Below are 27,138 nucleotides of genomic sequence, written 5' to 3' on the forward strand. Positions count from 1 at the left end.
TTCGTTTTTTTTCTTTCTTCAGTAATATTTCAGCAAACCCGGAGCTTGTCAGTTCAAATCCTGGTACTGACACCACTGTGTGACCCTGAGGAAGTCACTTCACCTGCCTGTGCTGCAAAAAACAAAAGTAATGTAACAAATTGTACCTCAGATGTTGTAAGTTGGTGGAATAAAGGCATAAGTAAAATAGATAAATATGTATTATACAAATAGGAACTATTCATTTATTTTCAGTTAAGTCATCTGCAGCAAACTTTTATAAATGAGGGTTTCTGATTTTTAGATAGTGCAAACTGTTTCTTCTTCATTGACGTTTTCTCTTGGAGAGCTTTTTTCATTTCATTGAAAATGAAAGCAGCAGCTGCCAAAATATGTAGCTTTCTTATTAATTTTTCAACATTGTGTAAAATAAATGTATAAAGTAACATAAAAGGTTTAAATACTGGTTATTCTTTTACACTAAAATATTACTACAGAGATACAAAAAAAGTAAAATGCATATCTTTAAGGAGATTAAATATTACTGAAGAAAGAAAAAAAAAATTAAACAGCCAAATGGGGCTATGCATACGAACTTAAAAGGTTTAAATAAAACAGAAATATATATTTTATTTTTACTTGGTTAACTTGTGGAGGGTGTATCCTGTAGCAAAGCCCTAACTTTTTTCGTGAAAGCCGGTTTCAGTCAATAAGTCTTATGTGTGTGTTTATGTATGTGTGTATATATATGTAGATGTGTATATATATGTATATGTATATAAATGTTTATGTGTGTGTGTATATTATATATATATATATATATATATATATATATATATATATATATATATATATAAAAGACAGCAACACTTATAACAATTACAACACAATTACATTGACAATCATGTTACGTTATTTTTAAAATGTTTCCTTTTTTTTTCATAACCTCTTTAACACACTACTTCTCCGCTGCGAAGCGCGGGTATTTTGCTAGTATATATATATATATATATATATATATATATATACACATACATATACACACATACATGCAGTTTCAATAACATAGAAATCAATATAAACATTAACATCATTATCATATGAGAATATGAAGTAATATATAAGAAGCACATTTCATATAAATATAAATTATTAAACAGTAAAATCTTCTTCTGTAATTTGCTACCGTGGCAATTTGTGTGTCTGTCCAGGATTTTAAATCACCTGTAGCTCGCAAACCGTTTCACCTATACACTTGAAATGTGGTACACATATAGTACGTCACGTCTACTATCCGCTTTATGGGTGATGATTGTATTACTCTTTTTATGTTTATTTTATTTTATTGTAGAATCAACTCCTATCTGCGCACACCAGGGCGGCCGTGGGCGGATGCGTATGGTGTATTCACTCCATGTTATCGTGCATTGCGCTGTCACTGGTATTTTGATAAAAGAATTTGAACAACATATAAGAAGCGTATAAATTATTAAACAGTAAAACATTAACATTTAAGAAGTAAAGTTAGATTAAGTACTACTGCAGTGCCTTCGGGTATACCTCATTTTTTGTTTGCCCATTACATGCTTAAATGTATAAATTTTTTGGTGTACCTACCCGAGAACACACGACATATAACCGAGCGTGGGAGAAGCATGGATTTTAAACACGCGTTGAGTTCATCTGCTGGTCTCCCTCGTGAAATAACTGGTAATGTTTGACTAAAATCTACAGCGAGTAAAACGACATTACCTCCTATTTTTTTTTTTACGATCTCTGAGATCTTGCTTTTTTCGGTTCAAGGCTTCATAAGCTGTTTTATGTTGTATGGTGTACTTATCCCAAACCATCATCTTTGAATGTTGCAAGACTTTCTCCTTGTATGTAGATCGGGGTAATTACATTCATTGCATTCCTAGTCTGAATCACAATCTGATTGTATGGGTGGTTACCTGGCACTGTAGGGTTGCCACCTGTCCTTTAAAATACGGAATCGTGCCGCATTTGAGAATGAAATTGCGCGTCCCGTTTTGAATCAATACTGGACGGGATTTGTCCCGTATTTTTTTTATCATTTTTTTTAAAGCAGCGTCTCATGCAAATCATCCCACACGCATTTTATGAAGATGCCTCCTTTCCTACTTTTGATTGGGTAATACTTGATGTCATCGTTAGTTTGATTGGTCTTTTTAACTGTCCAGTGAGGAGGGCGTGTCTTTTAAGTAGAGTCTGCAAAGTGTTGGCACTGAGATGTGGCGTCAGCGGCAGAGTTGAAGCCCCTAACGTTGCGGTCAGCAAGTCGGCTAACATCCGCCATGTGCCGTCTTTCAGTTGCGAGAAGCAGATCATAGAATGGTTGAAACTGTTGCCCCTAACGTTGCGCCACGGCGTGTGGTTCATTTATACCTCGTGTCTTCTCATTAAACTTTTATCTCGCGAATATGTTATTGCAATCCGCAGCGGGAGCGTTTCTATAAACTTAATTTAAACTTACGTTTTACACCGTGCTTTGTTTCCCTTATGAACATGCTTGTATGCTTCACTCGCTCCCTTCTCAATTGTTTAATTAATTTTTTGCTCTTCGCTGTTTGCGGCTCCTCCTTCATTTCCCCCTACTTCGTTCTTTTATCTCGCGAATATGTTATTGCAATCCTTAACGGGAGCGTCTCAATAAACTGATTGAAAATAGTTTTGCATTTACCTTTTTAGTAAAAGGCGAGCTTTTAAGCCTGAGAAATCACCCCGTAAATGCACACGTTTAATTGCACATGTGTTAATATGTATGCTTACACAGTATTAAAAGACAGTCAAAAATTAACGTCATTTACTTTCGTTCCCGCGTTTGACTCGTGCTGTAAATCTCTTCCTTGTTTTTAGTTCACGTGATTATGTAGGAGGCGTGATGACGCGATACGTGACTCCGCCTCCTCCATTACAGTGTATGGACAAAAAATATGTTCCAGTTATGACCATTACGCGTAGAATTTCGAAATGAAACCTGCCTAACTTTTGTAAGTAAGCTGTAAGGAATGAGCCTGCCAAATTTCAGCCTTCCACCTACACGGGAAGTTCGAGAATTAGTGATGAGTGAGTCAGTCAGTCAGTCAGTCAATCAGTCAGTCAGTCAGTCAGTCAGTCAGTGAGTCAGTGAGGGCTTTGCCTTTTATTAATATGTATAGATTAGTTTCCTAGGAATCATAAGAAAATGTTTAGTATTTAGCATTGATGCAGTTTTAGTTTTCTTAAGGACCACTGACCAACCTTTGTTCTGGGATTCCAATGGTGCACCTAAAGGGGTGTGCTGTGTCTGCTGCTGTATTCCAGGTCAGATTTTTGTGGGACTCAAAGAGTAACTTTGTTTTCTTTTCTTATAAGTTAGTCTACTGATAGATTATTGGTCGGATGGCCTTTTTTGCCTTATCTCTGCCTCGTGCACCTCAGTTCCTTTCAAGGAGGTTTGGACTCATTCTTTGTAGCTCCCAAACCAACCTGTCTTCTATGCCCAAGTACTTCACCTTCACCGACCATTTACTTTAGGGCAGTGTCTTCAGCAGCATAAATTGTTTATGGCTAGTATCTTTAAAAAGCCTTATTCTCTGGAGGAATAACTTTGTCTATGAAGGCTTTCACAGGTCATTGTTCAGTCACTCTTCTTGCTCATCAATGTTATATTTTTGAATTGTATGTCTTCTTGTGTGCGTTGATTACATTGCTGCTTGTTCCAGTTGCCAGGGTAATCTTTCCCATTATTCCCATTTCTTGGTATGGACATCAATATGTGTTTGATCATTTTTAAACCAAATCTTCATAACAAATACTGATAAAGAATAGCACTAAACAAAGAGAAACTTGAATGCTTTTTTGCAATTAACAAGAACAAAATCACCTCCTCCCCCACTTCTTTAACTGATAATTAATAAGACACTCCACAATTTATTTGGAGAGCTTTCAAAATTAGAACTGTTCATTTTTCATAAATAACAAATGCTTATATTAGTGACCTTCATGATGCTGTCTAGTGGAGATTAAATCTTGCAACTGGGGTACAAGTGAGTAACGGCATGGCAAAGCCGTGATTGCAGATTACTGTCTGTGAGACGTGACTTAATTGTAATTAATAAACACTGAAAGAGTGAATAAATGGTTACTGGACCTAAAGACTGGTCTGAAGAAAAACTTTACACTGTGAAGGACTCTCCGTAGTCTTGGATTGAGTTTGATGAATAAAGGATGAAATAGAAGAGTGTTTGCAGTTCCAGTTTCTTTGGAGACATTGTATAGCCCACCAGAATACTTGGAAAAGCAGAATGAAAATCAAGATGAAAATATTGTGTGGAAAGCGGTCCGGACACAGGCGGGCAGACCCAAGCACACGTGTATTCATTATTTACTATTTACAAGTAGTCCACACACAACCCAGTGCCCCTACACCAATCACCCTCAAGTCCAGGAATTTCCAATGCCTCTCTCTCTCCTGACTGCCTCCACTCCTCTCCACCAAGCTCTGTCCTCTTCCACCCGACTCCAGCTATCGAATGGAGGGGTGTGGCGGAAGTTTTGACGTCAAGGGCTCTTTAGGCATCCGGGAGCCCCCTGGCGGTGACCACGGGCCCTAAAAGGGTTGAGCTTCCATGCTCTGTTCCCGTGGTCCCCATACCAACCAGGGCGGCTGCCCCCTCATGGTCTGGAAGAGGCGTAATCCCTCTTCCGGTCCTTCCGGGCATCCCGGCTGGGTACCACCCCCAGCCGCTCGCCACAATTGATAAAAAATAAAAACAAAATCTACATCTATATATTACTGCATGTTTTTAATAAAAATTGACCAAACTCAGTTTTGTAATTTCTACTTTGACCCCAAAATACAAAAACTGAGAAATAACAGCTCATTTAATTATGCTAGAAGTCCAAATAAAAACAGATGTAGGTTGGAACAAAAACCTGTAGCCACAAGTGGATCCCCAGGATCTGGGCTAGAACATACAGCATTTTACATTTTATGTTGTGTATTTACTCATTGTGAAATACAGGGGATGCTATAGAGTCATCTTCAAACTCAATATGAGTGCAAACATTAAACCTTAATGCTTCCCTGGCGAAGTCAATCTGCTGTGTGTAGTGGAGGTTCATTCACCTCCCAAACAGAATGTCATAACATAGCACTCACTTCCTACTTCTCACACCTTTTTCCTGCTCTCAAATTCTAGTTTCACTTTTTCCTACAAGCTGCACTCCTGTCAAGCTAACATACCAACTCCACGTTTCGAGAGCATTAACTAGAAGTGGCTTTTAAGCCCCCCGACAGTGATCACTTCTGCAGAGAGTCCCTTCATCACATTAAGTGTCACAATTGACTTCTTAAACTCCTTGGGCTGTCTACCCCAATAGGCTCTGTTTGTTTTTACAGCTCGGCTTTAAAGAGCCAGTTAGCCCACAAGAATCCTGTCCCTACAAACATAGAGCAGGTCAGCAGGCATAGTGCCCCACTAGTTATTATTGTACTGCCATCTTTAGGGCATTTTTGACTAATTAACCGTCTCTAATGTCCTTCTCTTTACACTCTTGGAGACATTTCAAATCCAGTGATATTCTCTTTATTTTCTTACCATGGCTCTATGCAAGACATAAAGGGTTTCTTTTTACTTGATTCGTCATATCTGAAGTAGTATCTGATTCATTATGTGAAGAAGTGTTTTGGGCCGGGGCTGTCTCTTTGTGCTCATCATGCATTATTATCCTGTTGTACTGATCCCTATCAAAAATGTTTTGGTTTTGATAAGTTGTTGATTTTCTATGAAGACGCCATCAATGGAGCGTGTATAAAATGTTTGCTTTGTTTATTTAAAAAAGGGACAATAGTCTTGTGATTCAAGCATAATAATTGTCAAGAAATAAGAATGCTGGTGATGCAATATAAAGTTTCTTTAAAAATGCAGTTAAACCCCCACTGGGAAACAAATTATTTCTATTGAATGCAATGTAATACTCAGAAGTTATACATAATCATAAAGAACAAAGGGCAGCACACTAGTTAGCTTTACTGCCTCACAGCTGTGGGAGACTGGGTTTGAATCTCAGCCTGGTATTTGTTTGTTTGCATGGATTTTCCTGTAGATACTGTGTTTTTTCCCCAAATCCCAAAGATTAGGTTGATTTGGTGACTCCTTATTGGTCCTGTGTCAGTGAGTATAGGTGTGTGCTCAAGTGAGCCCTGTGGTGGACTGGTGCCCATAAGAGTCTGGCTTCTGCCCTGAACCTGATGCTGCTAGCCCCCCATTACCCTAAAATGTATTAGGATGGTTTGAAATGGACAGAAAAACACAGAAAAAAGCAATATATATGTAATCAATAAAACATGCACATGTGTGAGCTCTTAACAAAAATGGTACAAATCTATAAAACGGGACATTTTGCCCTTGAGGCTAAGGTGCTGAATTTTAAGCCTTGAGTTTCTGGCTCAGCCATGAAAAAGCCACTTCAACTTTCAGAGCTCCAACTCAAGAAATATTGAAATAATGGTGGTGAACCTATTGAATGTCACTTTTAAGTTACTTTGTATGAAAATGTTAATATGTAAATGTATACTATATACAGTGCACAAAGAAATAATAAATAGTACTAAATTACTTAGAAAACACAAAAAAGGCTACAGCTATAGTGCATTATAGTGTTCGGTTATCACTTGGTATAGCCTGTATCTTGGTGTGCTTAACAACAAATAGGAATTTAGTATTTTATTCACTCCACATTCCTCAAGCTGATCATTGCACATCTCTTAATGGGAACCCTACTTATTATTTCATCCATCCATCCATTTTCCAACCCGCTGAATCCGAACACAGGGTCACGGGGGTCTGCTGGAGCCAATCCCAGCCAACACAGGGCACAAGGCAGGAACCAATCCTGGGCAGGGTGCCAACCCACCGCAGCTTATTCTTTCAATGCACAAAAAAATTATTATTTTATTGTATCAACACGTAAAACAAGATCGTTTCTCTAGTTAATCAACAACAGGGTGCACCTAACAACATTGTCATGTTTTTTGTGCCAGCCTTACCCAGACAAAATGCCACAAATTTGAAACTTTTTAAAAATAGCTCTTTACTAAACAATTAAAAAATACACTAGAAATAATCACAGGGAGACCACAAACAGAAGAGAGAACAGAAAACAAACCCAAATGTTGTCTGACCATCAAATTCAATTTGAATTCTGTTTATACTTATGTAGCATGTCTCATACTTTGTGACCAGTAGTGGGCATTGCAAACATCTCAAACATCAGACACATCTTCACAGACTCAAATCCTGGGTACAAATACAAGGTTTATTAATAATAATTACCTTTACAGATCCTTCTTAGCAGACACAATCATACTTCCAATCTCTTATTCTATTCCTTCACTCCTCCCAGGTGAGCTTTGTCCTCTTCCATCTGACTTCAACTCACCTGGATGAGGTTGAGCGGCTTCTTTTATCTTGGACCCAGGAGTACTTCCGTTGCTAGGGCATATCCTGTTGGAAGCATTTCTGGGTCAACTGGAAGCTCCACAAAGTAGGGATCTTTAATCCTGGCAGGATCCCCTGGCGGCCCCCACAGAATCCATCAGGGCTGCACCACAGGATTACAGGTCTCCAGCATACCCTGCAGGTATCCGTGTGGGAATCCTATCTTGGGAGCCTGTAACCCTGACAGATTATCTCCCCCTGTCCTTCCATCATACTGGCCTCTGGGCCCAGTAAGGAGCTTCGGTCCATTCCTTCCGGGATCCCAGTATATTCATTTCAAGTTTGCCACCTTCTGACATCCTCCTGGCAAAGGCAGGGAACAACTAACCGGGTAATGAATCATGCACCATCCCAGTCAGTATGCAAGTCCATGCCTGCCATTCATCACAGTGCTTACAAAAATTAAAAAATACAGTATGACCTAACACACACATATCTAGGTGTGATGGACAGCACCAGTGGGCTGGTTTCTCTTCCAGGATGGGTACTGGTCTATTACCTGGCCAGGAAGCCAGAATGAAGAAAAGACAAAACAATTCTTGTCTTTGCCAGGAAGTTGGCAGAACAGTGTGTTGGTGTCCTAGATGGTTTGGAGCAGAAATCTTAACCTGTCTGGGAGGCCAATAGAATGCTGGGAATTGTGGTGCTGTGGAGCAGCCTTTCTAGGTTCCATGAGCGATGCCATGGTGGGGCTGCATGATCGCTGCTTTGTTGGGCTAACGCCTGACCCAGAAGTGCTTCCTACAGGCAATGCCCTGGCACCAGAAGGACTCCCGGGTCTTCCATAAAAGAAATCCCTCTACCTCACCTGGGTGAGTTGGTGTCTGGTGTGGAGGACGGATGTAGTTCATCTAGAAGGAGTGGAGGCGAAAGAAAATAAAGAGAATAGAATTGTGATTGTGCTTGTGTTGTGATTGCTATTATAAAGAAGCCTTTGTTAAGGTAATTTATTATAATAAACATTCTATTTGAACCCATGACTTGTGTCACTGCGGTTTTGTCTGGGGTTTGGGGTGCTGCAATGCCCCCTACAGATCACACTAGTTAATTAAAAAACAATGCAGAAATGAATGTTTTTTTGCTAAAATGGCATTCTAACAGATTCCAGTTAAGAAAGAGTACGGACAGGTCAGGACCGGTTGGTGAGCAAGCACTGCTACAATGTATTGCCAAACCCACCATATAACGAAACAGCTCGGGATCCCGGTTGGCAATCCAGAATCAACCCCAGGCAGACATGCAGTCCATTCCCAGCCTTCATAAATGAACATTTTTCTGCCGCAGCCAGGTGTTACGTGGGCGTCCCCTTGGCCTAGTTCCTCAACAATGAGGATCCTTAGAGCCGGATCACCCACAGGGATTCGCGTCACATAGCCGTAGTGTTGTAACTGATGCTCCCTCATAATGCAGACAATGTGCCTCATTCGGGACTCCGTGAGCAACCACTCATTCGACACAAAGTCAAACCAGCAGCACCCAAGTATTCTCCGAAGAGACACAGTACTGTAGCAGTCCAGTGTTCATCTCTGGTCACTAGATAACATTCTTGTCTTGCAACCATAGAGCAAAACAGGAAGCACCAGGACCATAAAGAATTAGACCTTCGTTCCTGTTGCAGAGCTATTGGGAGGGCACATACCCCTTTTCAGCGACCTCATGACCCCGCATGCTCTCCCAACTTGCCTACTGACTTGGAAGGAGTCACCAGAAGCATGAATGTCGCTGCCAAGTTAAATAAACCTCTCAACGCACAATGCTGATGACTGTGTCCAAGTGGTCATTAAAGGCCTTGATCTTGGTTTTTACCCAGGACACTTGCAAGCCCACATACTCAAGACTCCTCGCTCGGTCTCTCGAGAGCCCCAATCAGATCCTCCATTGACTCTGTGAAGATCACAGCATCATCTGCAATGTCAAGATCAGTGAACCTTTCTTCACCAACAGAAGCCCCACAGCCACTGGACCCCATGACCCTACCCAACACCCAGTCCATGCAAGCACTGAACAGAGTAGGAGCAAGAACACACCCCTGATGAACCCCAGAATCAACTGGGAAAAACACAGAGGTTCTGCCTCCACTCTGCTCACAATACCAGTGTACAGGCCGGCTATGACATTCAGCAACTTCAGGGGGATCCCACGAAGTCTCAGGGTGTCCCAAAAGACAGCTCAATCATCTGAGTCAAATGCTTTACAAAAATCAACAAAAGCTGCAAAGAAACTCTGACGATATTCACATTTGTTCTTGATGAGAACCTTCAGTGCCCAGATGCGGTCAATGTTAGACTTCTTAGGCGTAAAACCAGACTCCTCTTGGTGCTGGTAGGTAAGCAAGTGATCATGTATCCTACTGAGGATGACCATAGCAAGGACCCTACCCAGCACCGAGAGCAGTGTTATCCCACTGTAGTTACCACAATCTAGGCGATTAACCTTCCCTTTCCGGATAGGGACGACAAGTCCCGTTTCCAGTCATTTGGGATGATGCCAGTCTCTCAAATGGAAGCAAAAGTTGCTTGCAATGCCAGGAGGACACCCTTACCACCAGCCTGGTGAAGTTCACCCCAGATACCACAGATCCCCACAGCCTTCCTTACCCTCAGCTGGTTCATCACTTGTGCAATCTCAGTGAGACTGGGTGGTTGACATCTAATTGGAGGATCAGCCTCAAGAACCGTGGACCCAGAGATATCCAACGTCTTAGCCAGAGGATCAGCTTTAAACAGCTGCTCAAAGTAGCCGGCTCAGCAGGTCATGACTGCATTGTCATCTGTAAGGACCGTTCCATTGCTTGTCCTCACTGTGACTTTCCAAGGAACAGATTTGAATGTGTGTAATGCTTCGATTCCTCTGTAAGCAAGATGTGGGTCGCTAGACCATAGAAGGTGTGTCACTTTCTCACAGATCCCTCTAACAAATTCCTCTTTATCTGCCCTCAGAGCTGTCCTTCTCAGTTCACGGTACAAAACAGAGTTGCCAAGCCATGCGCTCTGACTCCTCTCAATGATATCCAGGGTGCCCTGTAAGATGAAATACCTCATTCTGAGAAAACTGGCAACACCAACATATATCTCAGCAACCTTCAGGGTCTCGTCATGGAAGGTCTCCCACATCACATTAGGATTGGCAGTCACACCGAAGTCTGCGAGTTCCTCACACAAACTGCATGCAAACTCAGAAAGAATGCAGTCGGAGACGCGCAATGATAGATTTGGTCAAATCAAAGCGGAAATACCGAAATTGTAGTCAAAATTCAGAAAAAATATATAGGTCCTTAAAAGGCAGAAAATTCAAAGTGCCATGTCATGATTGAAGCCACTGGCATGTTCTATTTTTTGACTCGCGCTGAAGAGTCTCTAAACTGTCTGTACTGATGCCTTGCACTTTTTCTTCACTCAAAAAGATAAAACCATCTTTTAAACAGTAATCTTTCATTACTATTATTATTTCATAGAGTCTCCTGTGTTTTTGGGCGTCAGGCTCCTTCAGGGTTTGTTTTGTATGTCCACATGACTAATTATGCATGCATAGAGCTAGAGCCTCCTTCTGTTATACTGATGTGGAACTTGAAGCTCCATCTGCACATTTAGTGACAAGCAGAGATAACTCATTATTTATGCTGTATATGTTTCATAAAAATAAAATTTTGAGAACCTGCATTATTTACTTATCTGTTCTACCAGCATTATATACCCAAGGGGTGGCCCCATCCAATATTGGCTATTACAGCTCTCGGGGATGTTGCGTTGGCATTGCAAAGCATTATGGGGCACCAAAGAAAAAAGTTCTCCTAAACTAGCTGAATTATTAGTAAACTAGTCATTAAGTCCATTACAATAACGGGCGCTAGAACAGTAGTGCATAAACATTAGTAGGAACAGTCTATATTAAATGGCAAGGGACCTTGACTTCATTCTGTTTGTTGGTCGTATTTTTCTTTGTCTTTCAGCCTTTCTTTTGTTGATGTTTACTTGCTGAGCTGACCGTTCTTCGTGGGCTGCCGCTGTGTATTTTATTTTCTGTGACAGTAATACTGTCTTGTACGTCTGCTGGCTTGTACGTCCGTAATATACCTTTAATTTTCTCTGGCGGTAATACAGGCGTGCGCGTCGGTAATATGCCTTTAATCTCCTCTGACAGTAATACTGGCTTGTATGTGGCTGTAATATGCGTCACTGTATTGTGTACCTTTAATTTCCTCTCGCAGTAATACTGGTTTGTATTTCCGTAAAACGCCTGTAACTTTCTCTGACAGTAATATCGTGCTTCGCACCGTGCCCCGCGCATGCGCACTTCACCAGAAGACACACACACACAGACACCTGGACACACACAGGGATTTTATTAAAGAGGATAATTTGATGAACAAGGGCTAATGTGAATGCAGTAAATTCACTGTGAATAACACTTTGGTGAAATTCCCTGAACAACACTAATTACAATATATTGTGTTAATTTTGTACAATTCTTTATAATCAACAAATTAGTCACACACAATTGAACCTTATAAAAATATTCTAATTTGTTAACTGTTACTTCCAGTTAAACTTTAGCATACAATTTTTTATGGCTCATTCTTTTCAGTTCTCAATGAATTATTAACCAGAAATGAGTCACACTATTCTTACTCGATTCTCACTTTACCAAAAGATTACTAAAACCACTCATAAACATCTATATAACCACATACACACTAGGGCCAGTTTAGCAATTCCATTTTACATAACTTGCATGTCTTTGGACTGTGGGAGGAAACTGGTGCACCCGAAGGAAACCCACAAGCACACGGGGTGGGGGGAATGCAAACTCCACACAGGGAGCACCCAGGACACAAACCCCAGTCAGATACCTAATTAAGAAACTATTAATAGGCGTGCCTCTGCACACTGACCTACATTTGGGTTACAAGAACAGATCTTCACTGCTCTTTTGCAGAGGCAAGGCCTGTCTCCCAGGCACACAAGCATGGCTGATTCGTCTCACAGCAAACTGTAGTTTATGTCAATTAAAATTGCACTGTGCCATCACTTGCTTTTTTCCACTTTTGTTGGAGTTGTTTTTCAAGACTGCACAGATGTTTAGTGGTAAATGCAGCCACTACACAAGCCCATCTTTGAGAGGTGAAGAAAGACACAAAATGATAGCTGAAGGCTAAGTGGATATAGCGCACCATGACTTTTATTTTCAGAAGTGCATCACATGAAATGTGTTTTATATTTTAGAAACGGTACAGATACTGAAATTGTAATCAAATAATCCATGCGCCATTATAGTGAAAAATCGGATACAGAAAAGTCAGATAAAGAGGGTTTAGTATAGTGCAAAAGACTTTAAAGTCAAAATGCTAACCAAGACTGTAAGTGATTTAATAAACAAGACAGTGAGCAGATGATGGCTAAGTGTGATGGCTTTGACAGGGTCTTAATGGATTTACGCTTTAGCTTAGAAAACTGGAGTGAATCCAGAGCAGGCAGATAGCATCTGATAATTTTATGAGATGTGCTTCTTCTTTTCCTTGACATATGATACAATGTTGGAGAAGGACAAACACTTTTAGTAACAGACCTCTAATAAGGTCATTAGAAGACATTGCTTGTTTTGTCATTCACTCTATGATGAGCCTTCTTGACAATTGTGGACGTGATGACCTCCCAGGTTAGAGTTTTGGCAACAGTGGTGTCCTGGGAGTGGAAGGCCTTTTTGCACTTGTTGTTTTCCTTGTAATTATAAAATTTTACTACCCTAAATTCTAATGTTCATCAAATTCCCATTTAAAATTATTCAAAGAAACTGCATGAGAACAAATATTTGGCAATCACAAAAAGGTTGTAGTATGTATTTAGAAGTTACCAAGCAATTTAGGCCTTCATCCAAACTCACAGTAATAGTTCTGTCTGGTGCAATGAAAATATCTCAAAAGCATTCTGAAAATTATCTGCTGAAATAAACCTCTCATCTACTATCTGGATAACTAGGGGGCTCCGCCCCCTGCTCGCTTCGCTCGCCAACCCCTGGTGTTGGGAATGACAAAGAGCGTGATGTACGAATGAGATATAGAATAGTGTGAAGGTGTAGATGATGCAAATAGAAAGCAAACAATAAAGTGTGTGGCACAGTGTAAAGGGTTATTTGAAAATTTCTTTGTACACGCCGTTTAAGTGTAAAAGGTAATTCCAGGTCAGAACTTGTAATGTCAATGAAGATGTTTATTGTTGTGATCAGAGTCAAGTTTGTCAGAGCTTAGAAAGAGTTGTGTCTCTCCAGGAAGTAATGGAATGACTTGGGTATTTATGTTTTCCACATTAATATTTTTTGGACATAATATAGTGCGTTGTGTTAAAAGGGGCATTTGGTCTAATGAGATTGCTGTGCCAAATCTGTCTGTAACTAAGTCGTCGCAGATAAAGGCTTGAGGAATTGTAATAATATGTGGGTGAAGTCCATCTGTATTGGTGAGTGTACCATCTCCCAGTTGTAATAACCAATTGTTATGATCTGGTTCTGGACATCATATCTTTTTTACTAACTGTATCTTTTGAAAGCAATGCCAATTGTCTGCGTATTTTAAGGTGTACTGAACAATAGCTGAGCGCATGGCATGTGGAAGAATAGCTAAGCACTGTCTAAAATCTCCTCCTAATAAAAGTACCTTTCCTCCAAAGCGAATATTATTATTCATAAACGTTTGTAGAAGTTTATGAATGGTGTTGAGTAAGTGACTGGATGCCATTGTACATTCATCAATAATTAACATTTTTGCAAGACGGATGTCACGTGCAGTGCCACTGTTAATGTTCATAGTGGATACCGATTTGTAGGATCTAATGCAGTTGATAAAGATTTCACTTTCAGGTACATCGTTAGTTAGAAGTTTCTGTAGATATTCAGGATATGAATGTAAAGGAGGCAGTCTAATTTGACCCTTTTGACAACAACGTGTAAATGTATTACTTGTATTGCCAGTTGTTTCTTCAGGGAAGTGAACTGAATGACAATGATTGCAAATGACATTCATTAATCCGAATGAATTTTCCTGGTGTATGTTTTGCTTGTGCCGTTTGAGAGGCGCGTTGTTGCATGTGTAGTATTTGGGACGTGTTGTTTTGGAGCTGTAATCGATTTGCCTGTGCTGTGTGAGAAGCCTGTTGTAGCCTTCCTTGCCGTTAACGTATGTCTGAGACGGGAGGTGTTTCGTTTTGAATCTGTGCCTGTTGCGATGCAGCACTTTGATTGATAGATTGCGTCATGTGGATCTAGGATGTAGAATTGTGCATATTTGCGTTGTTGATTTGTTTCAGGGTGCACTGTTCCAATGCGATGCAGTATTTGTGCACATATGCGAAAGCAGTATGGGCCATTGCCTTTTGGTGGCCTGATATTTACTCCGGTAGATGCAAAAGCAAATGAACTATTGTAGGATCTAATGCAGTTCATAAAGTTTTTACTTTTAGGTACATCGTTAGTTAGAAGCTTTAGTTGAGCTTTGCGTTTTTGGAGCCGAGACATTTTTTCTTCTAGAAATATGGATAAGTAATAAGGAGTATTGCACTCACTGTTAATATGGAGCCTTTTCTGCGGTTGAATGGTTAATAGTGCCTTATTGTAATGAGATCCACCTATGCTGCATAGTGTGAATTGTGTTTGGTCCCGTTATCCGAGCGGTATCGTTTTGTACCTGTGATCGTGAATTCATGACTTGTTTGTTCTTGAGCATGAGAAATATGGATAAGTACTAAGGAGGATCGCACTCACTGTTAATATGGAGCCTTTTCTGCGGTTGAATGGCTAATAGTGCCTCATTGTAATGAGATCTACCTATGCTGCATATTGTGAACGTGTTGAGATGACATATGTTTAATACGGACAGTTCATTTAGAAATGGGGCTTTGTGTGTCATTTGTTATTTATGTTACTGTGGTCGTGGGTCTGAATCGTCGTTTTTGTGTACGTTTCGTGTGCTATGTCCGTAGTCTGTCCGGTTTCGTGCCCAATGGGCTTTGTGTGGTGCTCGCGGCTTGTTTTTTTTGTGTGCTTGTGGCTTGTTGAATCCTCCTCTTTGTGTGCGTCCCGTTTCGTGTGCAATGGGATTAAATCCTCCTCTTTGTGTGTGTCCCGTCCGTTGCTTGTGTGTGTGTGTGTGGGTGGGGGGGGGGGGGGGGGGGGGGGGGGGGGGGGGTCGGGGGGAGATGTTTTGCTCGTGCGGCGCTGTGTGCGTCGCCTGCGTTTGACTCCTTTTTTCTGTGCTCACTCCTTTTTTCTGTGGTCTTGTCCGCCTCTCGCGGCGCCTCATTTCTTGGGGCGCCTGCGCAGTACGTCTTTTTGCGGCTACGGCCCATGGCCGGATGTCCCTGCGTCCATCCGGTTTAGCATTCTCGGTTAGTAATATGGATAGTTGGGCCTTGGACCTCATATTGAAAATCACAGCATATTTCCAAGAGTGAATTTCATCTTTGCGCTTAGATGCATTGCCTGATGGCCTTTATAGGACAGTAGCAGACTGCTGTTCAAGGGTCACATGTTGCTAGTGTTCCTATTAATAGAAAAGAAAACAGGACAGGGTACGGTAGAAGGCTATGGTGAACGGGTCAGATAAAGTACCATGTGAGAAGCTTTTCAGACAAATTGACACTAACTCACTTGAACATTTCATACACATTGCTATTGCTTCTCACAATCACAAACAATCCCAATTATCCAATTATTCATGATAATAGTTTTATTAAAAAAGTAAGAATGTTTGAAACGGAATAGGGCATTGACACACATTCTTTCATGTTGTTGAAACACAAAAACATATTTGTGTTTAATTAAGCAACAGGGTATACATGGAATCTCCTTAATAATTTATATTCAGAAGAAATGCACAAATGTCAGGAAACAAATTACAAACAAGCAATAAAAATATAGTAGTGACATGTTTTATGTTATCACAACAGGCAGTGGGTTTCTGAACAGAAGGGGTGAGGTGGTGGTAAGGAACAGCAGAAATTCAAGTCAACTCTGTTCAATTTATTCTTATTAAATGTACGTTCACCTAACAATGATTGTAAATAGACTATGTTTAAAAAGTCAAGTCAAGTCAAGTTGGAGAGCATACACTGGTACCACACGTTGCCACACCCACTACACAACGAAACAACTCGGGATCCCGGTTGGCAACCCCCAGGCAGACATGCGGTCCAGTCCCATCCTCCAGAAATGACCCTCTATCTGCCGCAGCCAGGTGTTATGTGGGCGACCCCTTGGTCTGGTCCAGCCACTTGGGTCCCCAACAATGGGGTTCTTACAAGCTGGATCACCCTCGGGGAAATGCTCCACATGGCCGTAGTGCCGTAACTGACGCTCCCTCACAATGCAGGTAATGTGCCTCATTTGGGACTCCATGAGCAACCGCTCACTCGACACAAAGTTAAACCAACGGTATCCAAGGATTCTCCGGAGAGACACAGTACCAAAGGAGTCCAGTCTTTGTCTCAGGTCACTGGATAGCGTCCACGTCTCACAACCATATAGCAAGACAGGAAGCACCAGGACTCTAAAGACTTGGACCTTCGTCCTTTTGCATAGATATCGGGAGCGCCACACACCCCTTTCCAGCGACCTCATGACCCCCCCATGCTCTTCCAATCCGTCTACTGACTTCATAGGAAGAGTCACTAGAGACATGAATGTTGCTCCTTAGGTAAGTAAACCTCTTGACAAGGTCGACACTCTCTCCACAAACAGACACACTACTGATGGCTGTGCCCAAGAGGTCATTAAAGGCCTGGATCTTAGTTTTTATCCAGGACACTCGCAAGCCCAGACACTCAGACTCCTCACTCAGTCTTTTGAGCGCCCCGATCAGAGCCTCTATTGACTCCACAAAGATCACAGCATCGTCAGCAAAGTCAAGATCCATGAATCTTTCTTCACCAACAGATGCCCCACAGCCGCTGGATCCCACGACCTTGCCCAACACACACCCACAACCCTGAGGAACCCCAGAATCAACTGGGAAAAACACAGAGGTTCTGCCTCCACTCTGCACAGTACCTACAGTACCAGTGTACAGGCTGGGCATGATATCTAGCAACCTCGAGGGGATCCTGCGAATCCTCAGGATGTCCCACAGGGCAGCTCGATCAACTGAGTCAAACACTTTATGAAAATCGTCAGAATCTGCAAAGAAACTCTCCTGATATTCACATTTAAAAAGCATGCAACATAAACACAAAACAAAGTGAATGAAAATACATTCTTTATTGGAGATAATACAGTACATACACTCCATGGCAGACCAAGTGCCAACCATGAGTACTGGGAAAAGGAAAAAAATAGATACCATAGATAGTAGCTGGCCTAAGGCAGGGAGTGAGACCTGAGCTGCTGTCTATGTCTGAGTGCCTCAGGATAGAAATGGGAGACCTCTGGTTCTTGCTCAAGTCCAGTTCTGCTAGGTATAGATAGCAGGCACTAGGCCCTTAGTGTGTAGAGATAGTGGGCATCCCAAGTCTGCTTACGATGGGCCTTGAACCTTGACAGTAATTTCGAGGATCAAAAGTGACTATGTGACTCTTAATTGAGATCTTATGACAGTGGTAGCAAAAAAATGGAGGTGCTGGCTGTCTCGTGGAAGTAATCAAACCTTGGGTGTTTCTGGTGGCAAGCCACTGTCAAACCACTGTCATGATTAGGTTTTCTTCTTTACGCTATTTTGTAGGTTCTTCTATCATCACCATTTTGAGAGATGTCATTGCTGTCACTAGGGGTGTGATCTATGGGTAATGGGTGCGAGGGATAAAAGTTCAGCTAGGGATTTCTTTTATTATCTGATTTGCGGGTACAAACTTCCTACATTTTGAGGGAAAAAAAAAACTAAAACCTTTTGTTGTTGTGGTTCTCACGAGTTTTGTTTAGTCTGACCTCTTTGTATTTTTGGTTTCAATTCTTATCACTTTAGGATTTGGTAGTTAAGGTTATTTTTATTTGTTTTGGTTTTATTTTTACATGCCACTCCTGGTTTAGCTCAGTAAATAAATCACCTGTCTATTTCTCAGAAGGACATCCACAGCTTGGGTACACACAATGGTGGACAGAAAAAGAAGAGCCGTGTGGGCATGTGCAACAGCTGACAGGAAAAGCACAGTGATGACACAGACACGGGACAAGGCTGACAGGAAAAGAGCAGACTTGTGGGCTTGTCTACGACATGATGCCATGGCCACAAACAACTCTGTGAACAGCATTGCACAGGTCTCACAGATTGTCCACAGGCTAGCAGTCCGATTATTAAAGAAAGTCGTACACAAAACCACATGCCACGAAAAAGAACAAGAGCTGTGCCCTCGGCTCAGCATCAAGCCAAACGGATGAGACATTAGACTGACAATGAATGAGAAACAATGAGATGACAGGACATTGCAGGACATACCAAAGTGAGAGGTCAGCCTGTCGAACACCTCAATTATACGAATGTGTGGTGACGGACAGAAAAGTGGCACAAGTCTGAAGGTCCACGTGTTTCATAGTATGACTGTAAGAGAAATAATTTGAAGAATCTGAATAAAAAAAACAGCAGAATTTAAAGCTCTGAAAATAAGCTGGCATGCAAAGAGGTAGACACAATTCAAGTTCAATTTTTGGTAATGTGAGCAGTTTAAGAAACAAATTCTTCATGGGTTCTGTTATATATATTCATATATATTACTCTCTCTCTCCACACATATATATATATATATATATATATATATATATATATATATATATATATATATATATATATATATATATATATATATATACACACACACACATACATAATTGTGACCACCAGGAGGCGCACCCAGTCCCCAAACCTGACACAGATAGACACCAGGCACAAGTTCAAGCACAACACACGTTTATTTAAGTCGGGGAGAACACATCCCAAATCGTTTTCCCCTGCACTGTCTCAGCACATCGTACAAAGCACATGAGTACAACACTTTCTTCTCTTCTTTCCTCTGTTTCTGACTTCCTCTTCTTCCTCCACTTCTTTGGCAAGCTTCGTCAGCTCTTCCTCCCAACACTGGCCTACCGAATGAAGGCTGGCGGCTTCTTTTATGCTGCCCCTAGAATCACTCCCGGGTGTGGTGAGAGGCCAATAAAGTAGGGTTGTGCAGCTCCCCCTGGCAGCTCCCACGGAACCAAAAAGGACTGTGCCAGACTCCAAATCCCATGCAGGTGCCCCTGCAACCCAGAGGGCTGCCATCTAGCACTCTGGGAGAGTCGATCACGGCCACGGTATAAGCTCTTGCCATCGATGGGTGATGTAAGGAACATTATAAATGCAGGGAACAGGATTAGTTGGCCACTAACCTGGCCATGACCCTGCCTGACTGCTGTATACAGGAGATCCCGCTTCAATAAATAACCGTGCTATTCCTGTTTCAAGCTGAATAAAGTTGGTTTTGCTAAAGTACAGAGACTCAGCCTTGTGTTTTTGGGGTGCAAGACAGGGATTTGCACGTCACAATATATACATTTATATTGCAGTATGTGTATACAGCATATATAACATAAATATTCTTCATCAATAATACATATCTCTTTGGCCTGCAGTATTTGATTGTACTGAATTTCTCATTATTGTGACACTTAAGAAGGCGTTTTAGGAAGTAGAAACAGACAATATCCACTTCACACTGGCTGCTCTCATTATACTGTATGTGCGATTAATGATAATTATAAGAAAAGGAATAAAATAGACATGTTGGGATTGGTCTACTTCTGAAAGATACAAAAACTTTTGTTTCAGTTGTTAATCAGACTGTGTGGCCAACTTTCTGAGACCATTGCTGACAAACTCCAGACAAATGGACTCCCAGTAGTTCAAGTGCTCTGAGGCAGCAACACTACCTGCTGAACTGAGGTGCTCTGAGGCTAGGGATCTGCACTGGCAATCGGAAGGCTGCCGGTTCGAATCTCGTAAATGCCAAAAAAAAAGGGACTCTGTTCTGTTGGGCCCTTGAGCAAGGCACTTAACCTGCAATTGCTAAGCGCTTTGAGTAGTGAGAAAAGCGCTATATAAATGCAAAGAATTATTATTATTATTATAACTGCTGGAGCCTGCTTTTGTGATTTTGTTGTTCATTTTTGTCAGATGTCATTTAAACCCTTCAATCCTTTTAATACAACAGAAAGACAGACTGAAAGTTTAATGATGTTATTCTAACCTTAGGGAAGAACTGCTAATACTAACCACATGAAAATATTTTCAGACAATATTTGAATTTGCATAATTCCAAAATGCTTATTACAGAAAGGAAAGAGTTACAAAAATAATGACATAGGTACAATATACTGAAGTGTCACATATCAAGCCTCTTGTTATTATTGGTAGTTGACTGTCAAAATGGAAAAAAAACCCCACAAACGCTGGGATACTGGTGGCTTTAAACGAAACACCATAATAAAAACAAAACTGTGTTGATGTGAAAAACGAGAAGTCGCAAAGAAAATCCACCAAGGGCCATTCAAAGCAGCTTGAACTACATCTCCTCTGGTAACTGGCAACATTTTATAAAACAGAAATGAAACATCTGGTTTAAAAATTTGATGTTTTCAACATTTATTAATGTTACAGAGCATTAAATCCTGAAATGAATTAATAAAATCCAGCTTTACCTCTGTCTCATTTTCTTTTTAGCAGCATGAGCCCAACTTAAATGCTCAGCAGCCCTTTGGCACAATGGACTTGGCCTCTTCAATGCTCAGTCGAAGCCGGACGTCATCTGTCTCTTCTCAGACATCCCGTAAATCCTCACTGACGCCTCTCTCTGAAACAGCCTGTAAGTAGCGGTGCTGCAAAATAAATGCACTTATTTTTTTTTATTTCAGAATCCTGACACTTGGCAAACTAAAATGAATTGTTAGCACCAAAATAACGGAAAAGTGAGTTTCCACTTATAGCAGCTCTGTGATTAGACTGAAATACAGGCAGCCTTCAGCAATTCATACAGGAGAAGAAAAACAGGCAGGAATTTTGTCATACTGGGGAAAAGGTTTTGACATGGATTAAATTGAAATTAGGGTAACTGTGCAAAGATGAAAACACAAGAAGGTGATAAGGCAGAGAAAAATAGCAAGACAGACTAATGGAGTCATGACTATGTATTAGGAGCCTGCTTAAATATACATATTAGTGAATTACAAAAGATCTGCATGCAAGTGATGGTGCCAAGTGATTGTGAGGCAGAAGGCACTGCTAAGGACATAAGCAACAGAAGTTGTATGTGCACCTCGCTTTCTACAAGTGAGATAGTAATACATTATAAGAGATCAAGTAGAGGGATTTGTCATCTTAATAAATTAATCAAATTTCTTTAGATTTATTGTGGTGAAGTATGTCCAGGGTCAGTGGCATGACTAGTGGACCAGAGCAGGTGCAAGATTTTGTTTTGTAAAGGGTGCAGTTGAGACTTCAGGAGTGTAGGTGTGTGTAAGAGTAACAAGCAGTGTCAGTCAAAGTCCATATGGAGCTCTAAGCAGGGATCAATCTCAGTGTCTACCTACCTAAATGATGCGTCTTGGTGCCTGGAGCACGCAGACAGGACTATGAGACATCCAGCAGTTCCCTCTCAGCGTCCAGGATGCACGTCTCTTAACTTACCTAAACACCTGTTGGACAACAGCTGACCAGAGGCCATTGAGCACTTAATGGATTAAGTTTTTCCCCTACATGAGACTAGACAACTCAGCCATTCCTCTTTAGTCCTCTGGATCATTTAGTGCACGTACACTCACAGGAGTTTAAAATGATTGAGAAGAACAGAAAACGGAAGAAACTGAGGGGACAGAGACAGAGAGAGGTCAGTGCAGGTGGAAGGAGACGAGCGGTCAGGGAATCCCCATGGAGGAGCGTAGGCAGAGACATTCCAGGGCAGATCAGCCCTGCTGATTTGTAGAACAGAGATGAATGAGGACTTCATGGGTCCTGCAGGGCTGATGGATGGTGTCACGATGAGGCATTCAGGCTTGGAGTGTCCAAGCGGACGCTGATGGAAGGTGTTTGAGACTTTATCTGTAATGTGGACTGCAGTTGCTGGTGTCCCTGCGCCGCTGAGCATGCTTGATGGGTGAGCAGGGTGAAATGAGAGAGAAAGAGCACTGGGAATGTGATGAAAGGCAGACGATTCTGACTGCAATTTTATCCTTGGCTTTATCTGTTTATTACTGTGCACAGCACTGTTTTTACAAATTGTTTTTTATTGAGGACTTTTTGCAGTGCACTTCTTAAACACTACCTTTGACTGAACAAAAGCACTATGCACTTTGTACTGATAACTCTTGTTGTGGCACTAGTCTATCCTCGGTTATGGCAATCATTGTCCCAGGAGACAGAAGATGCCCATGGCTGTGGACACAAGGGACAAACCATTTATTATTTTACTTATTTTTGACATTTATACAATTTAGATATTATCATTTATTGCCATTTTTTCCATTACATTGCTATGTAGAGAATGTGTCAACTTGAACTGGTACAAAGCTAACACCGGCTCTGTGTGAGATGTCATAGTATGCTGTTGTTCATATACTGCATGCGACATGTCACTCTACACCTGAAATTTCATGCTGTGCTATGTGGATTTTGCACATTTACTGTCTATACCAGGGGTGGGCAGAGTCGTTCCTGGTGGGCCGCAGTGATTGCAGGTTTTTGTTCTAACCCAGTTGATTAATACGAAGCACTTATTGCTCAAGTAATACTTGTGCTTCATTAAAGTGGTCTCGCTCATTAAGATTTTGAACCCTTATGGCATATTTTAGTCTTGAGCAGCTGTTTTCTTGGTTTTTAATGGCTCCGTATTAACAATTAGAATCAAATGACAAAAGAAACCAGCAGTTCTCCATTTAGCTTGTTTCCATTTACACCTCTGTCTATTTATCGTGCACTATTTGGTTTAATTAAATATTTTCAAAGGAAAGTGAGTAGAAAAAAGTGAAGGACTAAGAATTACTCATTCGGTTTTAGACTTCAAATCATTAGGATGATATCCTTAGAAAGGGAAAAAAAAAATCTAGGATATAAGAATGACCTGACATGGCAGAGTTGAAGCACTAACAAGCCATGAAATTGAATTATTGGCAAGGATTGTTTTCTAATTAGGCAACAGGTTGGATCAAAAACCTGCAGCCACTGTGGCCCTCCAGGACTGACATTGCCCACCCCTGGTCTATACAGTATGTATAGCCAGGCTGTCTTTGCTAATGTAGTGTACTCTTCATAGTGCATCCCCATGAAAAGGAACATGTAAAATAATATTTGATCAGCTGCTGGGATTGCAAACTTGAAAGCAGACAGTGCAGTATCATCCATATGTTTTCCAAACCCCCAATTTCCCAGCCAGCCTATCCTAACAGAAAAAGTCAACAAATGATGGGCATCGGTATTCATGCCCAACCGACGCAAGCTTATATCAGTGTGATTTAAGGTCTGATATTTGTGGAAACAAACTAATGAGTCTAAATGAAATTGGCACAAGCTGGTAAATGAGCCCGGCTCCAAGTACCATGAAGTGGCTACCTGCTACACCATCATGCTTCCCCAAAAACAGAAGTTATTATGCTAAAATGCTGTGTAATAATATGCAGTGTATCTTAGAATTGTTTTGTTCAAGTGGTCCACTGTTTTACCTGTGTTAAACAAATATTCCAAAATACTGACGCTAAAGCGTAACATTGCCAGTTTATATTTCTAAGTGAGCTGGTTAAGTCGTCGGTGCTCCAAGCACACCTAACACACATGAGTGCTTGTATTGTATACCTGGGCAGGTCAGGTTCTTTAAGATGGTGGGTTCTTTAGGGAAGCACTGTACTAAAAAGGTTGGCTGGATTCTCAGCATCATAACATGCACTTATTCATTTTCTGTTGCCCAATGCAGCAACACCTTCCAGACTGATGGCCGAGTCCAGCACTCCTTCTATTCCAAGTGTGGTTTTAGGGCAGCAGGATCTGTCGTCTCAGAGACTACAAGCAGGCGCCAGCCAGGTGAGCTTTCAGTTCTCTTTTACTGCCTCAGATCATCTGAGTTGAAAGCAAGGCAATTTACTCCTGCACTTTCTGTATCCATTTAACATTAACACAGACTTGCACAAGAATGGTCGAGAGACAGGATGATGAGATGCCATTCTGACAGAGAAAAACACATGGAGCATGACCATGGATGTATTCTGTTCAAGTTGTTTGACTTTGACTTTCTTAAAGAATATTTGTGTATGAAAAATTTCAACTCAAAGAAATTGGGAGGCCAAAGTGAAGTTCCTTTGTAGGGTTCTGGTGCTCACCCTCCATGATAGCTCAGGAGTGCAGGTCAGCATTACTGCATATGTAGGATCACTACTACTGCAGATAGGAAGAAGTTAGATGAGGTGGTTTGGGCATGCATTAAGGATGCCCCTGGGCACTTCCTCAGGAGGTGTATTGTGGAAGACTCAGGTGTACATCTAGGACATCCTGGAGGAATCAGCTGACCTAGGAGTGTCTCGGAATTTCCCGGGATGAGTTGGAAAGTGTTGCTGAGGATAGGGTGGCCTGGTCAGCGAAGCTCAGGGTGTTGCTACCAAGATTCTTATTAAGGCAAAAAGAGTGAAAATAAATGAATCCAAAAATAATGAAGCTGATATTTAATAAAAGTTAGGTGATAAGGGATCTAGGGCCGAGTGACCATAAAAACCTTCTCCATGTCCAACCAACATGCAGCATGCCACTGTGAGGAAAATTACCACTATGTCACCCTAAAATATTTACAGACTGAAAGAGAAACATTCAGACTGTAAAGCAGTGCTTCACAAAGAGTAAAAGTATGGCAATGCTACAATATTATTGTTAAAATTAAACAAATTATTTTGTACGTTACTGTGATGGACTGGTGTCCCATCCTGAGTTGGTTCATTCTGTCTGACCGATGCTGCTGAGATTGTGGCCCTAAACTGGTTTGAAAATGGCTGAATGGATTTGTTTTATTATATACTAGCCGTCCCCTGTGGCTTCGCCCGTACAGTAGTGAAACAGGACAAACTTTAAAAATCAATAAACAAACAGGTATCGCTAGCTAAGCTGTCTCGGATTAGTGCAAATAAATCACTCCTGCAAGCGAACTATGATTCTTAGCGTGATGAGAGAAGTCGCAAAATCAACTGGAATGTTCAAGCAAATTATAGAAAAAAAACCTGATCTAAATCTGTTAAGTAGTTCTCTCGTGAAAAGCGGACAGACAGACAGACAGATTTTTTATATATATATAGAGATTACAACTAAAGGATGGGCTCTAGTACACAGTACTGTATACTGGAATAAACAGCTATTCAAAATGAAGGAATACATATTTATAAGTATTGATATAACATTTATAATCAATATTACTATGGTTATAAAATGAGAATTTCTTTTCTTTTTGCACTGACCTTTTTCACTGGGTTGACATTGTTAATGACAGCTGGTTCTCAGCTTACCTATTTGGGTAAATAAAATTCTGTAAATAAAACTATGTCTTAACTTTATACTGTACTCACATAAAATGATCTTTGGATTAAACTTCCAAAAGATTTTGGATGCTCATTACTTTAAGTGGATTGTTGAAATTTGATATTTATGCTCTGTTCATACAGAACATGCACCAAGTCGCTGCAGACAGCTTTCTGTGCATTTGTAAAAATATCATCATAAAAGAGTGCCGTGGTAACACTGCAGAAAATCCTACACATATATTTTGTGTTGTTCACTCTGCATCTTATAACTTTGTAATTTACTTAAAATATTAGTGTTCAAAGTTTCCAAAACCACCCGGCCTTCATTCATAGTTGAATGTAACTGTTTTTTTTGATAGGTAACTGTAGCAGCACCAGCATTAGACCTGATTGCCCAGCAGTTGGTGAGTCAACAGCCTATACCAAGTCAGCCCATGCAGATCGCTCAGGTAAGGACCATGAAAGGGTAACCAAAGTGGCCATTAATTCCTAAATGCCAGTGGGAGTCAGGTGGTTTAGGCTTGTGCACCTGCATAAAGAGAAAGGATTAACCGAGATAGGCAAACAGCAGTGTGCTGCGAGTTGTGTGACCCTGTTGTTTTGCCTCCTGCCTCATTAACTTTTCTGTCATTTTATGAGGGGAATAAGTTAATGCGAGCCTAATATGCTGAGGTCAGCTTAGGTGGAGAGGAAGATGGCTGTCATGGAGCACTTCATCTATTCTTTTCACACTGCTCTCGCTTATGGTTTGAGTAAAACACTTTGCACAACAGCCTTTGTTGGATGTGTCTTGGATCCTTTGTCTGCATGTGTCTGTGCCTCCAGATGTGGTTGCCTCCTTGACACAATACACTACATAATCAGGTTGGTTACATTAGTTTGCTACTGAAAATGACTTAGGTCTAATATTTTTATTTATATTAAATTAAGTGCTTGCCTTAGGCCTTGAGTATAAATCACACCCTTTAGTAAAATATTTCTGTTGGAATCCCAATGGTACCATCTACTGCCACACCAAATACAGAAGACTGAAAAGGATACTGAATTTCCTACAGAGAATTCAGAATAGAATTTGTGTTTTCTGTAAGCATATGTGTAGCTCCAATTGCATCCCACATCCATAAACTGTTAACTTTGTTCATCCTTCTGCTTTGAGACTGAA

At 40.9% G+C, this 27,138-nt stretch overlaps 1 protein-coding gene across 2 annotated transcripts in view; it reads left to right on the plus strand.

Moving 5' to 3' along the window:
- The window catches only part of LOC114650755 (neuronal PAS domain-containing protein 2-like), a 285,173-nt gene that overhangs the window by 227,752 nt on the left and 30,283 nt on the right, over positions 1–27,138 (plus strand). The window contains exons 13-15 of one of the 2 annotated variants that reach the window (XM_028800579.2): positions 21,154–21,295; positions 24,392–24,498; positions 26,336–26,425. In XM_028800579.2, coding sequence (XP_028656412.2) covers positions 21,154–21,295; positions 24,392–24,498; positions 26,336–26,425 — 339 coding nt within the window. The remainder of the gene's footprint in view (positions 1–21,153; positions 21,296–24,391; positions 24,499–26,335; positions 26,426–27,138) is intronic. The other variant, XM_051926184.1, reaches the window with a different exon arrangement.

Source organism: Erpetoichthys calabaricus, chromosome 4 (genome assembly GCF_900747795.2).
Source record: "Erpetoichthys calabaricus chromosome 4, fErpCal1.3, whole genome shotgun sequence".
Taxonomy (NCBI): domain Eukaryota; kingdom Metazoa; phylum Chordata; class Cladistia; order Polypteriformes; family Polypteridae; genus Erpetoichthys; species Erpetoichthys calabaricus.